The following is a 16,208-nucleotide window of genomic DNA, read 5'->3' as shown; positions in this document are numbered from 1 at the left end:
ATACGTTGTTTACTTTGTATTAAATTTCAGTTTGTTAGCTTAATTATATTATTTTTTGTTTATTGATTGTTATTTGCGTTTAAATTAAAAAAAAAAAAAAAAAATAATAATAATAAAGGTATGAATTAGTCAATAAAATCAAATTGTTCAAATTTGTAATTATATTATATTACGATTAAATATTAGCATAAAAAAAAAATCTGTTTTAAGGTGATAACTAAGGGATCAATTGATTGTAAACATCACTTAATTAGTTTTTTGGAAATCTTGTTTTTCCGAAATTTTTAATTCATAAAATAACAATTTTTTTCGACTATCTCATTATTCAATAATCAATCGTGTTCATATCATGGTCAAAATACTTTAAATCAACAATATATGAACAGAAATTGTAATACACACAGCTAATTACAACTTTTTATTCCAGTTCCTCACGCCAGCAGTCAGCTGATTTTCCTCATGGAGCCTCCACCGCGGCTGTCGTTTTCAAACAGCACGGGCGCCAGTGTATCCTGCGCTGCCCATGGTACTCCTTCACCCACCATAACTTGGCTGACTGAAGATGGTGTACCGGTGTCTGATGTTCCTGGACTCAGGTAAGGGTTTAATATTATTGTTGTGGCTAGTGGCTTGGTAATCAGAAGGTTATATAGTGACTAGATACACAAGAGAATATATTATAAATGATAAAGGTGATTTTATAAGAAAATTTCTAAGTAACTAACACACGACCTTTAAGTATATTCTTCCTAAAATAACATTATCTTTCCTTGGATCCACTCACATTTGAATTTTCCACATGGTAGCTCCTTATATTTGGCTATTATCATTTTCACGTACATCAAAATAAGTAATATAATATATATATTTTTTTACGTAAAGTTCATTAAATAGAATCAGTCATTTTGATGACCAAACACATACAAGTTGAACACAAACGCCCAGTTCACAATAATCCTTGTCCGACCTTTACAAATATTTGTTGCCAGTTCAGTCTGAGTCTTGGTATGCGTGACATTGATTCGCTGTTACATTGTCAACGAAATGTTTCGAGAACTATATTTGTAAGAAAAACAGAGCTTTTGCTTGATTGCCCTTTAAGTTCAAACAGTTCCTAGAAATAAGGGAAGAAACATATTATTGGCTTTCCATCCACTGTTTTGCCGATTTAGACTGTTCCTTTTTCTGCCATTAAATTTTTCTGTATATTTCGTAAAGATAACGCATTCTACCGGTAAAAGTTTTCAAAATATTGGTCTCTTTACGAGATCAATGTGGATAAAGATGATTGACACATATTACTACATAAAACAAAGTCGCTTCCCGCTGTCTGTATACTTAGATCTTTAAAACTATGCAACGGATTTTGATGTGGTTTTATTCGGTAAATAGAGTGATTTCAGATAAAGATTGATATATATAATACATGCATAATATAGTAAAGAAACACTGATAGTTTTAGAGGTTTCTAATGTAATGTCGTAAATAAATTATAATATAACATTTTTTGCGCATAAATTATATAATATATTTATTTTATTTAAACTTTATATTTAGTATCAGCATTGCACCCGTGCGAAGCCGGAGTGGGTTGCTAGTTTAAAATTAAATAATATAGACAATAGCAATGAAACTCTAATCACGAGAACTTAAAATATTTAGTGTATTATCTGTCTTGTCTTTACAAACATCAGATGTTAATCCTTCGAAGACGAGGTGATTAATCTCTCGTAACTCCTCGCGTATTCTCTGTAATCTTTACACGGAAATGGTGAGAAATCTTCGATTCGATTTATCATTGAACATTCTTTAACATTTTCTACAGTCTGCGATCGGCTGTGTTCGTTTGTGTTATAAAACTTATGTTATCAAATTGAGCGTAATATAAAAAAAAAAAAACTAGTTTCATTTATAAATATCTTATTTTTAACTGACTGCAAAAAGATGAAGATTTTTAATTTCACTGTATAGTTTTTTACTAGCTTCTGCCTGTGACTTCGTCCACGTGGACTCCGCTCTTATTAGCCTAAGCGTGATGATATATAGCCTATAGCCTTTCTCGATAAATGGGCTATCTAACCCTGAAAGAATTTTTCAAATCGGACCAGTAGTTCTTGAGAATAGCGCGTTCAAGCAAACAAACCAACTCTCCGTCTTTATAATATTAGTATAGATTACGCTTGTAACACGATCGCACCACCAACTATGAATACATTTTGATGTTTTTTTTTTTTACGTAAGTAGATCTAGTCACAGAAGTAAAGAAAGAAATAAATAAAAAAGGAATACTTTTTTATTACGAAAATTAACTTTTAACTTTCTTTAGTTAACTTTTTAAGCTGTTTAGTTAAATGGGAAAACCATAAACTTTACGAAAAAATTGTGATTCAACAATTCTTGAATAAGAATCCCACTGGCATAAATAACTTTCAAAATATCAACAGTTTACGCAAGCAAACCGAAAATTAATTTGAATTTATTTACTCAGAATACATTATATTTTTACTATATTATAATATTCTGGATAATATTCTGCCAGAACACACGAATTGATATACCGTGTAATAAAATTACTATAACGAAATTATCCTAATGTCCAGTATATCATCCCTCTCTCGATTAGATTTACCCGAAACACCATCCGTCACCGTGTCAAATGTGTATTACCGACAGTATCAGCACATCATTCACACAGTTCTCTGTGCACGTAGCAGGAAAACGGTAGACCGTAATCCCGTCGTCACCGCCAAGATTAATGCGTATCACGGCCGAGCGAGTTTTGTTTTCGTACTTTTTTTTAAGGAATGGATGGATGGACGTTTATAGTTCTGTACGTAGTAATTTATTTTTGAGATGGTTATCCTAGGTTATATTCAATTGATGTTTTAGTTATTTAGTTTTTGTGTTATTTTAAATCTCTATTTAATTATACTCATTATCTTAATAAAATCGAAAAGTAAGGTTGAACAATATTTTTAAATAGTGTAATTGAAAGAATTTGTTCAAACGCTTCTACTAAGATACTAAAATAAGCTCAAAATTAATAGATTTTTAACCGACTTTAATGGAAACAAAGAAGGTTCTCCATTCGATTGTATTTTTTTTATGTATGTTACCTCAGAACTTTTGAATAGGTGGTGCGTGTCATGTGGTCCCATTTAAATTTCATCGAGATCTGACCAGTACTTCTCGAGTTATATTTAATAATGCGTATTTACTTGACTATTTTATTGTCGACTTACTTTACATTTATACCGCATAACTTTTCACTGGGTTTACCGTTTTTGATGATCTTTACTTAATTCGAAAGCTAATGCTTGTCATTTATGAGACATTGACAAGACTTTGTCGCAAAACCATTTCTCAGATCCAGTAAAACTACTTCGGTGCCGACTATCACGACTATCGGTATCTACTATTACGTTGTGAGCAATCCACCAGAGGGCAGTAGCAGTTTATTCTTATTTATTTATTTATTTATTTATTTATTTATTTATTTATTCTTAATAAATAATTTTGATGATTCTGACATTTAAATTTGATCGAAACCTGATGATTACTTTTCGAGTAATCTTTAATAACGCGAATTTACTTGACTGTTTCTTCGTCTACCCACGTTTTATTACTTATCGATGTAATTGAAGTCGGTTTGTTTTTCGTTTGCAAGCAAACACAATCGTTTTTATAAATATAATAATTTATGATGATTAGCTCGTTGGCGCAGTATAGTGGCCCTGCGTTCTGTTGTTTGTTAAGTTGTTTATCATAAGAACAGACGACCGTGTGTGTATGTTATAAGATATTTATTTATTTATTTATTTTATTCTTAATGTACACCGAAATACAGACACATATTAAGAAAGATACAATACAAGATGTAAAAGGCGATCTTATCGCTAAATAGCGATTTCTTCCAGATATCCTTTGGGTACTGGACACGATACAGTAGCAGCGGTTAGAAGTGTGCACAAGTTAAAGAGGAAAAATCAATAATAAATAGATAAAAACTACGATATGATAGACTTGTGATATATAAATAGCTTGTGATTCATAAAATCAAATATAACAAAACTGTGTAAATTTTTTTGAAGATTTTTCATCAATATTGCTAGACAAAAGATGATATTAAAATGAAATAAAAAATCAAACGCATAAAATCAGTATTTAAAACAAACTTTTAAAAGAAGTGACAAGAAATTTTACATTTACACTTTATGGTAAAAACAAACAATTTTTATTTAAAAATAATGTTCGTTTTTACCCTTAGAGTTGATTATCACAAATTGTACTATAGAATACAGTACTAGCTATCGCCCTTAAGTATAACAAACACAACATGACGGTACTTCAGGCTGTTAGCGCAAAGGGCCGGCGATCCTTCGTCTCATTAATCTTGTTCTTTACCCGTTTTAACGCCTATTAATGAGACGGTAATGATGCGTAGCGAATATCATACAGTTTTTATTTAAAAAATATATATTGTTGTGTGAACAAGAACTTCAGAGTAAACGTGTTAGTTTGCTCGACATTTTTAACTGTATTGTACTGACATATATATAGCCTATAAACTTATGTATTAAAAACACTATGTTCAACTATTTGTACCTTTTAAGTAATTGAAGAAAAAAATCATTTCAGTTATAATATGGACGTTTAAAACATTATATTAGTTACGAATACTGAATAAACATTTCAGATCTAATTTAAATTATGTAAATACTTTGTTTAGCATACTCTGCTACCTTCACTTAGATACCTTTAAATTACGTGTATTTAACTTGTATGGTATTATTTTTTCATATATATTACTTTTGTAGTTTATTTTCCTTCAGCCTGTAATACTCCACTGCTGGGCATAGGCCTCTTTCTCCATGTAGGAGAAGGATCAGAGCTCAATCCACCACTCCGCTCCGATGCGGGTTGGCGGATATATTCCCTATTATGAGTCACGATCGCTCAGGTGTACATGATAACAACCGAGACCGATGGCTTAACGTGCTCTCCAGGGCACAGTGGGAGACTCACAAGGACCGCATAAACATTCAGACCACGGCAAAAATTTGTATGGCCAATGCTAGTCATGTGCGGATAAGTGTATGATTGTGATTGTGTGATAAGTGTGTATTTAACATGTTAGATATTATTTAGTCGTTTATTTACATCCATAGAATAACACATAGTCTGTTAAAGGCATGTATAGTTTAACCTATAGGATATTTGCAGTGTATAGTCATGAATACCGCGCGACGAGTCACAACACCGTCCAGCGAGCCGATAATTGGGCACACGCTTTGATAGTCAAACGTTTTACTTAATTTATTTAAGCGCATACCTGGTGCATTAAACATTTTTATGTGTATTAAAATATATATGTATGTAATTTTAAATTTTAATAATTATATTGATAGTATACATAAGATTTAAAGCGACTCTAATTTTATAATTCCTGATCTCTTGTCTATGGACATGGCGCCCGCAAAGATGTCAAAACATTCACTTCAGCCTAATACAGTCCACTGTTGGACATAGACCTCCATAAGTTTGCGCCGAAAATGGCGTGAACTCATGTATGTTGCCCATAGTCATCACGCTGGGCAGGCGGGTTGGTGACCGCAGGGTTGGCTTTGTCGCACCGAAGACGCTGCTGCCCGTCTTCGGTCTGTGTATTTCAAGGCCAGCAGTTGGATGGTTATCCCACACTCGGCCGGCTTTTTAAGTTCCAAGGTAGTAGTGGAACTGTGTTATCCTTCAGTCGCCTCTTACGACACCCACGGGAAGAGAGGGGTGGCTATATTCTTACTGTCGTAACCAAACAGCAAAAACAGTAAGCAGTCAAAAGATTGGGAATCTCAAAATGATAATCTCATTAAGTTCTGTATAAATAAAAACATTAATGGCTGGGAAACGTCTAACACTCAACAAAACTCATATATGTATGATAAATTTTTTTATTAAATGCAAACATACACGAAAAACATCTATATTATCAAAATGTCATATGGAATCGAACCACGCAAATTACTATCTCACCAATACGTGATTTAATGTCCAGCCTTACCCGTCGGCAATTGTAATAAATGAAAAATAGAACAAAGGCGATAGTCCCTAAACTTGTCAAATGTTAGCTGATGACTTATTAATAACATTCACTTCTATCTAAATATCTAAGTACCCATTTCTTTTTTCACAAAGTTTATCAATTATGTAATGTTTTTATAAATCATATTTATTATTATAAGACGCAAAACTTTCTTAGGATTTTTTTAAATAAATTATGATAATCTACGACTAGTCAATACAGTTTATACCCAGGAGGTCTGGCTACCTTACACAAGAACGTAATGATAAATATATATCTACTAACAGAATTTGGCCGTGATCTACAAACTTTACAATAATTACATTTTAACATTTTAACCAATTTTAAAATAATAATGTAAGTTAATAATAATAATCTTAAAATAATTACATTTTATATTAATTTATTTTAAATTTATATTAATGAGAATTTTCAATATATTATCTATTTTTAACCGACTTCCAAAAAAGGAGGAGGTTCTCAATTCGACTGTAATTACATCAGAACTTTTGACTGGGTGGAGCGATTTCTTATATATATATAATATCATTATAAGAAAACCAGTATCCGATGATGGGATCCCAGAGAAATCGAGGGAAACTCTTCAAAATCCGCAATAACTTTTTACTGGGTGTACCGATTTTAATAATTTTTAATTTAATCGAAAGCTGATGTTTGTTATGTGGTCACATATAAATTTTATTGAGATCTGATAACTACTTTTTGAGTAATCTTTGATAACACGTAGTTGCTTGACTATTTTTTCGTCGATCTACGTTGTATTACTCGTCGATGTAATTGAAGTCGGTTTTTTTTTCGTTTGCGAGCAAACACAATTATAATAAAATGAACTAGTGGTGATATTACACCAATCTTACGAAATACCTTTTATATAATATACAACTTAAAGCGATTAACTACACTTAAGCGATTACCGTAGCTTATAGACGTCTACAACACCAGAAGCATCGCAAGCGCGATTCTATCCCCAATCCACAGCAGGAGCTCTAATCATCTTACTCACCAACAGAAACACAACAACGCTTGAAAGCAGTATTATTTAGCTGTGATCTTCTGTAAGGTAGAGATACTACCCCAGCCGGGCTGCTACATAATTTGAGCAGGAAATTTCCTGCTGTGCCCTACCTCAGTTAGAATACCTAATTTATTATGTATTATTAATTGTATATAAATTATCTTAATACTATCATTTCATTTAATTACATACACATTATTCAAATTATAGCGAAGAAAATTATTTCATCTACTTATGAGTATTTTTATTACCGCTGGCGGACTTTTTCCAGTTTTATGCAATATATTTTCTGCCATACCTTAATAGGGATAACATGATAAGTATAGTAAATTAATTTATATATTTAACAGAAACGTACACGCTATAACTTACTAGTTTTAATCATTAAGTTACGTAATATAGGCGTCTAACGTCAGAACTGTCTACTAAATATGTAAACGGTATAATGGAATTGATTGATAAGCGAGAAGCACAGCGATGCGTAGCGCAGCGGTGCGACACGCGAGAATAATCGTTCAATTTTTCCTTATAATGGTACGACTGTACAACATTGTCATATGAACCATATAATGCTGCATAGAGTCGTGGTTAATTTCCTTGTTGTTTTTGTCAGGAAAAAGCGAGTGTGCCTTAGACCACACGACTGAAGTAAAAGTTCTTTAGCAATAGGCCTGCATCAATCAAGCATGCGTAAAGAAGCTTTACTTCAAAAATAATCCAAAAGTCTGTCAGAAAAGGAGTCCATTAGAAAAGTATGTAACTACAAAGAAGCAATTTCCAATTCCTAAAATAACTCTGACTCTGACTGTTTTTTTAGTTGACACTGATGGTTTGCTGTGTGGCTACAGCACCAAAGAATATAGCCACCCCCTCTCTTCCCGTGGGTGTCGTAAGAGGCGACTAAGGGATAACAAGGTTCCACTACCACCTTGGAACTTATGAAGCCGACCGATGGCGGGATAACCATCTCATCGCTGGCTTTGAAACACACAGGCCGAAGACGGGCAGCAGCGTCTTCGGTGCGACAAAGCCAGCCCTGCGGTCACAAACCCGCCTGCCCAGCGTGGTGACTATGGGCAACACACATGAGTTCATGCATTTATGGCGCGAATTTGTGGAGGCCTATGTCCAGCAGTGAACTGCAATAGGCTGGAATGATGATGGTTTGCACGTTCGATTCTCGCTCGCGATGGATATGTGTATTTATACAAGTATTTCTTTCCTGTTTGGATGTTTTCCTTGTAGGTTTCCCCACCATGCCTCGGAGAGCACGTTAAGCCGTTGGATCCTGGTTGTTATCATAAATAACTGATAGCGATCGTCACTTATAGCTGGGGACATATCCGCCAACCGGCAGTATTTAGCACTATATATCACATACTAGCTGACCTGGCGAACTTCGTATCACCTTATTTTTTTCTGAAATATAATAATAACATAATATATCAAAATAAAATTTAGCCTATCTTTTAAGTTGGATCAAACTGCACACGGTGTGCAAATTTGACTAAAATCGGTTAAGTAGTTTAGGAGTCCATTGAGGACAAACATTGTGACACGAGATTTATATATATTAAGATGTATTCTGATTTAAATGTTAAATAGCGTAGTGGATAAAGCTCTAATCCTTCTCCTACATGGAGAAAGATGCTTCCGCCCAACAGTGAGATGTTACAGGCTGAATCGTATTTCCAGGGATAGTGTATTTTCATCTATGTGGATAGAATAGTCTGACTTAGATTTAGGAATGGAGAGAAAATATAATTAGACAATTAGTAGAGTTAGGAATTACTCTAATAAAATACCAACACTCAGCGAAAACCATGCTTATTAATACAAATATTTTCTGCTAGTCATTTTTTTGAATATCATATCAAAAATTGACCGCTCCAGCGGGATTCGAACCCGCGTCTCCGACTGACCTGATTTTTGATATGATATTCAAAAAAAATGTTTAGAGTTCCTAATGTGTGGGTAACACAAAAATAAAATTGTACATTTTCTGCTAGTGGTAATTCATCCCAAAATCCCAATCGTCATGCATCAGTACTATAATGGAACTTTCCGCTAATAGAATATTAAGTGACGGACATTTGGAAATTCAAATAAACACAACCCAGATATATTATTATCAACAAACAATAACGTTGGTACGGTGATATTGCGCCATCAGTTCGCCAAATTTTAAAGTTAATATCATAAATGCCAAAGTTATATCAAATTTAACATTTCCATATTAAAATTCGGTTCATCTAGTATTAAATAACGTTTTTAATTTCCGTTTTATTCGAGAATTATAATTTAATATAAAAATTTTATATGAGACACTTTTATGTAAATCTCAAGTTTGTGAAATAAAATGTCTTCATGTAAATGGGATCCCGGAGCGGAGGCCGAGCGTGGTTGATGACGTCGTAAACAGTGAGCTGCTTTGGCTCGCCGCGTCTATTAGAAGACGTAAAAAGGCAGAAATTATGACTTCATTATATATGTATAGAATGTGACAAAAACGAGAAAAAAGACTTCTAATTAACATTTTAACAACTCTTTCTTTTACGTTTTATATGATTTTTTTTATTGTAGTGTAATAAATATATGAATCATCATTACAGCCTATACAGTCCACTGCTGGACATAGGCCTCCACAAGTTTACGCCAAAAATAACGTGAACTCATGTGTTTTGCCCATAGTCACTACGCTGGGAAAAAATTACGAAGCTGTTTGAATCCTTTAATCTGACTTAATTATGAAAACAATATTTCAATTTACGAGCTATAAAAATAGAATTAATATGGTAATTTTACTTATCTATGTTAAAATGACTTATATTTTATTTTCATTTGCCTTTCACAAAATAAAAGATCGCCTCGAGTGTCTCAACTAAAGTTAAGCGCCTTTTTAGCATAATACCTACAGAAGAGAATTATATTATGCTAAATATTACAGTGAAGAATTTTCGGCTAAAGTATTTTTTACTTTTTTTATTGTATATATATATATATATATATACAATAAAACACATGCAATGAAGTTACGATAAAACATTCGCATAGTTTTTAGTTATTTTGAAAGATTCAATAAATAAATAAAAATGAATGAGCTTTAGACCACACGACTGAAGTAAAACTTACGAAACGTAACTCTCTCTCTCTTTCTATCTTTACTAACTAAACTTTGATATCCCCCTCTCATCACCCGTTTGCCTTGCCCGATCACACTTTTCGTAACGCTCTCGTTACGCATTCACCAACTTACTCCCTGAGTCAAGGGTGCGTAAACTTTTTTAAAACATCATCCTCATCATCATTTTAAGTCAACTGAATGCTTGAAATTTCGAACAGCTAAAGTAAAGGAATGTAACAAATGTATTGGACGAAATGAATTAAACTACGGTCCTCTCACCTTCTCCCATATGTGTAAAAATTCCCACGCCCAGCAGTGGGATGTTAGAGGCTGAATCAATCGATGACTATATATTGTTGATTTCAAAAAATCTTGGATCAAGTTTTATTGCTACAGAAGACAGAATGTTTTACTTTTTTTTTATTTTAATTTTGAATTTGATATTGCGTTCGACTCGTACAAGGGAAAAAATTGTAATATTAATATTGTTACATATTAAAAATGTTAGCATAAAATATTTATAAGAGATTTAACTTTAGCACAACAATTTAATCTTGATGTAATTGTCTTTTTCCTCACTAAATATTTATAACATTTTATTTTTAAATGTAATATTGTATGCTTATAACAAAAACTTTAACTGAGGTAGGGCACAGTAGGAATTTCCTGCTCAAAATATGGAGCAGCCCGACTGGGGTAGTACCTCGACCTTACAGAAGATCACAGCAAAATAATGCTGTTTTCAAGCAGTATTGTGTTCCTGTTGGTGAGTAAGGTGACCAGAGCTCCTGGGGGGATTGGGGATTGGGTCGGCAACGCGCTTGCGATGCTTCTGGTGTTGCAGGCGTCTATAAGCTACGGTAATCGCTTACCATCAGGTGAGCCGTACGCTTGTTTGCCGACCTAGTGACATAAAAAAAAAAAAAAATATGTTCTCGATCGATTTTAATCTAAAACCTAAATAACATAAATAGCCCTTCATCATTCTTCATTATATACAGAGTGTTCGATTGCTATCTGCGTTCCTTCAAATGAGGGGTTCTGTAGGTGTGATAGATCACGTTAAAGCTAGGTTTTTTTTTACACGAAACGTGATTTATATCACTTACAGAACCCCTAATTTGAAGAAACGCTGTTAGGAGTCACACACCTTACATAGTCTGTCTTACATGACTGTCCAAGATATTTACTAACTTATTCACTAACTTAGTAATAATATTAGCCCTTCATGAATTTCCTCATTTAGGAACCATTCAAAATATAGGTGTGTTAAATGTAGCAAGCGGTGTACTCATTGAACTGCGAATGATAAATTCGAACATCGACCTCGGTACGGATAACTTTAGGTTATCAGACAATTACTGTTCTGTTAATCTGAGCAAGTGGAGATGGTCTAATAGATGCATTGTGTTACGTAATAGTTTAACTGAAAATATAGAGCAGCCCGACTAAGGTACTAGGGTAAACAAAAATCAAAAAATCAAATCAAAATCAAATTAATTTATTTAACTGTAAAGATACATATCACATAGGAGGAACAATGATTACCACACTAGGCAATGCCTGTGTCGTGGGATTCAACAAAACAAATGCTCGTAAATAATTACCAGGCGTAATAAAAGGCGTAAATAACACTGCTTTCAAGCAGTGTTGTGTTTCTGTTTGTGAGTAAGGTGACCACAGCTCCTGGGGGATTGGGGATAGGGTCGGCAACGCGCTTGCAATGCTTTTGGTGTTGCAGACGTCTATTAATAAGCTAATCACTTACAATCAGGTGAGCCGTGCGTTTGGCTGCCGACCTAAATTAATAATAAAACAAATATATTATTTATAATTGACAATTTTAAGCATAACGAATTTTTAATCTATTATCATCGCTACAATTAACATAACGGTATTAAATCACGGGTAGCAATTATACTATATCCTAACTCATAGCGTAAATACAATTATGCGAATACATATACACACAAAAACAAAAAAAAAATAAGAAAGTCCTCTGAGTTTTTTTCCCCAAATTATCTTCAATATCACAGAAGAAAATCCTAGTGGGGACCGTTGAGTGGGAGGCGTTTGTTTATTTATTTGTATTAATATATTATTAAACCAATCTTTTTTACACATTTCCTAACCGTCTTAAGTTCTTCATTATAACGGACTTGGTTCACTCAAGATTTACGAGATACAGCACCCATCACGTTTAATTACCGGGGTTTTCCATAACGAAGACAAACGGTCCAGCGCCGTACGTCTCAGATCCCTTCACGTCACTCAGGAGATATTTAGAATGCGTTCAGCGTCGCTGCGTAACATATTGATGTCGATATAATGGTCTCTGCTATCTGCTGCTTGGACAGTCATTAACTTAGTTTCAAATCACATGTATTATTAAAGTTACACTTCTTATGGCGTGTTGGAGAAAAATTATGAGAGTAAACTTTTACGATGCGCGCGTACACCGTCACGAAAAACCGACATCCTGAAGTTAGCTAGTCAACGAAGAAGTTAGCAACGTGAAGTTAGCTAGCCAATGAAGTATAACTTCTTACGTGCGTACAAGTACACACACTGTTTTTTTTATCATAAACATACAGACACTGTCGTCTGTTCCTAAGGCAAGCAACTTAATACTTGTATTACAGGTAAGCCGACTTACATTGTTCCGTTTTCAAAGTTAAATGTTCTATAATTTTTAACTTTCCGCGCGCTTATAATTCAACCAATTTAATATTATAATGTCGTCTCAAATGATGCACCATTGTATATTTGACCAATGAGAGCGCCTGAATCATCGGCGCGCATGCGCAGTCGAGCCTCACGAAGAAAGCAGCGCTCGCGGCGGCCAACAACTACATCTGTCATCTAAAGGCGCGCGTTGCCATTGCGGCCGTTGAAACCGAAAATTAAACCTGACTGTTTAAAATATGGAGTATGTTTGTACTCTTAATTAAAGTGTATGTAGTGGACTATTCATACATAAACGTGGCCGGCCGGCATATATCCTAAAAGTCGCAACAATATTATCAAAAACCACTCTGTCTTCCATTCCTGCTGAGCATAGTGAGTTGTGGTGATATCTCTTGTTTATTTATTCAAGTCGTGTACCGTTTATTTACCGGCGAGTGTATATTTATGCTCGTTCCAGACTGTACGTAGATTGATATTGCATTATTATAAAAGAACCGCATTCGTTTGCGTAGATACATAGTTACATAACACATACATAGCTACATATTTTTTAGATTAATTCATACCTATATTATGTATACCCAAGGAGGACAGCAGTCTAATTAGAAATACAGAGTGACAAATAAGTCTCTTAGCATGGTCCACCGGGCAAGTCAAATCTATACAAATAAATAAAATTGGAGTGTCTGTTTGTAATATTAAAATAACAGCTTTTTACTAAATGAATTCACGGTACAGATACAAAAATAACATTTTTTTACAATTTTTCTCTTTCTGTCTGTCTGTTTGTTCCGACTAATCACTAAAACGGCGGGCCGATTTTGCCGGGACTTTCACTGGTAGATAGCTAATGTAATAAAGCGTAACTTACGCTACTATTATTTTAGAAAATTATTTATTTTGTAACTCTGCGAACTGAACAATAATTTTTTTTTTTAATTCCACGCGAAGTCGCGTGCAAAGCTAATAATTGACGTATTAAACTCGAATGAAAAAAAAAAGAACTTTTTTAACAAAAAAAAAATATATATAAAAAAAATCACAACAATAGTTTAAAGCACATTAGGCAAATTTAAAAAATTCCACTCAATTTATACTACAGATATGACACGGGGCGATGTCCGCTGCACTATAAAGCCGGGTGTCCATTACTAGGCGTTATTACGGTAACGAAGACGAAGTGCCGTCGGCCGCGGGTGTGGAATCAGGTTATGTGCAAGTGATGAGAGAAAGCGGAACTTAACATGTTTGCGTGAACGTTAATTTGAGTGCTTATATACGTATAAAAATACCGAATGAAAACATAATTCCCTCTTTTGAGCCGATTAAATCGTAAATGGTATTTCTATCTGGTTTTTTTTTGGATAAGTTCTTATTGGTATAACGCAAAAAGAAAAAAAAGTTTTAATGTATTTGTATATACAAATTTATTCAATAATAGCTTTTATATATCACATAAATTACATATATATGTAGATTAACTGAAATAGCACAATAGATAATATACTACTCAAAATCTGAAGCAGCCCGACTGGGGAAGTACCTCGACCTTGCAAAGATTACAGCTAAATAATAGCGCTTTCAAGCAGTGTAGTGTTTCGGTGGTGAGTATGGTGATCACAGAGCTCCTGGATGGGACTAGGAGTTGAGTCGGTATTCTGGTGTTGGAGGCGTCTATGGGTTATGGTATTCGCTTACCATCAGGTGAGCCGTACACTTGTTTGTCGACCTAGTTGTATAAAATAAAAACGCCTTTAACTCGCGACACGTTAAATTTTCGCCTTCTCGGACATATACATAATTTATCAATCGTTTATCACGGCGTGATGACGTGCGCGGTATCTTATAATGAATAATAAAATGTTCAGTGATTTGTTTCCCTTATTCTGAAACGTAAGGTATAAGACATACCGCGACCCGCCTGCAACACCTATGACCGTTGTTCTACTATAAAGCGTGAACTTATTTTAGCCGGTTTTAGTACATGTTACTTACTACATAGTACTTACTTTACTACATAGCTCTGTTTCCGTAACTATATTTAACGATTAAAATTGATTATCAACGGATCTATGCTAATATTATGAAGGGGTTATCTGGTTATATATTATTTGGGTGTCTGGAAGAAATGGCTAATTAGCCACAAGTCCGCCCATTGCAATAAAAAAAAAGCTGAAAAGTATGAAAGAAAGAAAGAAAGAAAGAAAGACATTTATTTGAGACACATACACTGCTTACAGACATACAACAAACACAATGAGAGCACAAATACATTAAAAAAGTAAAAAGAAAAAAAAAAGTCAAAATTAAGTAAAAATGTAACTAAAAATTTAAATATTTGATTTAAAATAAGAAAAGTAAAATTTTATCAAATAAAAAAAGAATTAAAATAAAAAATAAAGCGAAAAGAGTAATAATAGAAAAAAAAAGCTACAAATTCATCTACCAAAGTTATTTACACCTGTACAGCAGTGCACCGTCACAAAAAGGATGGCCACTCAGCACTTGTGGAAATACGGGGACCATAGTAAGATCCCTAAATTTCACACGCTGATTTTCAGTAGCCACCTCGGGTAGGTATGCTTGTTGAAACGCGCTAATCTCAGGAACTGCTGATTCAAATCGAAAAATTGTTTTATTATTGAGGAAGGCTATATGTTATTTTTTTGCTCAAATTATTGCATGTAAAACTGTAGGGCATGACTAGTATATCATAAATATAAGGAAACCGTAATGTAAAAATAAACAGATATAAAGGGAGCTTCGTCGCTAATAAGGCGTTTACTTTCAGCTAAACTTTGATCATAACGCGATAGGAAGTGTAATAATTGTTTTAACACGCAAAAGAAAAAACCGACTTCAATTGTATCAACAAGTAATACAACATTAAATGAAAAATTGACTAGCCCGTTGTGCACTGCACGTTTGTGGTGTGCTTTCTGTACTGTGGGTTGCGGGTTCGATTCCCGCCTGAGTCTGGGTGTAATATTTGTATTTATATGTTTATATATATATTATATCTATGTACATTTATCAAACAAAAATAGTTATAACAGTCGGCTGTTAATCGTAACATAAATATTAAGTTGCTTACTGTAGGAACAGACGATCGTGTGTGTATGTTATAAGATATTTATTATTTATTATTACTCAAAAAGTAGTCATCCGATATCGATCAAAATGGGCCTACAAGACAAAGAGTTATCGATATCGATCGACCCAGTAAAAAGTTCCGAGGTAATTAAAAATAAATAAAAAATAGAGTCGAATTAAGTCGAAAA

At 33.8% G+C, this 16,208-nt stretch overlaps 1 protein-coding gene across 1 annotated transcript in view; it reads left to right on the top strand.

The window, feature by feature from the left end:
* Window positions 1-16,208, top strand: part of LOC123654746 (Down syndrome cell adhesion molecule-like protein Dscam2) — a 102,995-nt gene that overhangs the window by 220 nt on the left and 86,567 nt on the right. Inside the window, exon 2 of the mRNA XM_045590633.1 lies at window positions 428-596. Within this exon, the coding sequence (XP_045446589.1) occupies window positions 428-596 (169 nt within the window). The remainder of the gene's footprint in view (window positions 1-427; window positions 597-16,208) is intronic.

The sequence above is a fragment of the Melitaea cinxia genome, chromosome 1 (assembly GCF_905220565.1).
Source record: "Melitaea cinxia chromosome 1, ilMelCinx1.1, whole genome shotgun sequence".
NCBI classification, from domain to species: domain Eukaryota; kingdom Metazoa; phylum Arthropoda; class Insecta; order Lepidoptera; family Nymphalidae; genus Melitaea; species Melitaea cinxia.
The sequence above is the reverse complement of the archived record's forward strand: the minus strand, read 5'-3'. Positions and strand labels throughout refer to the sequence as shown.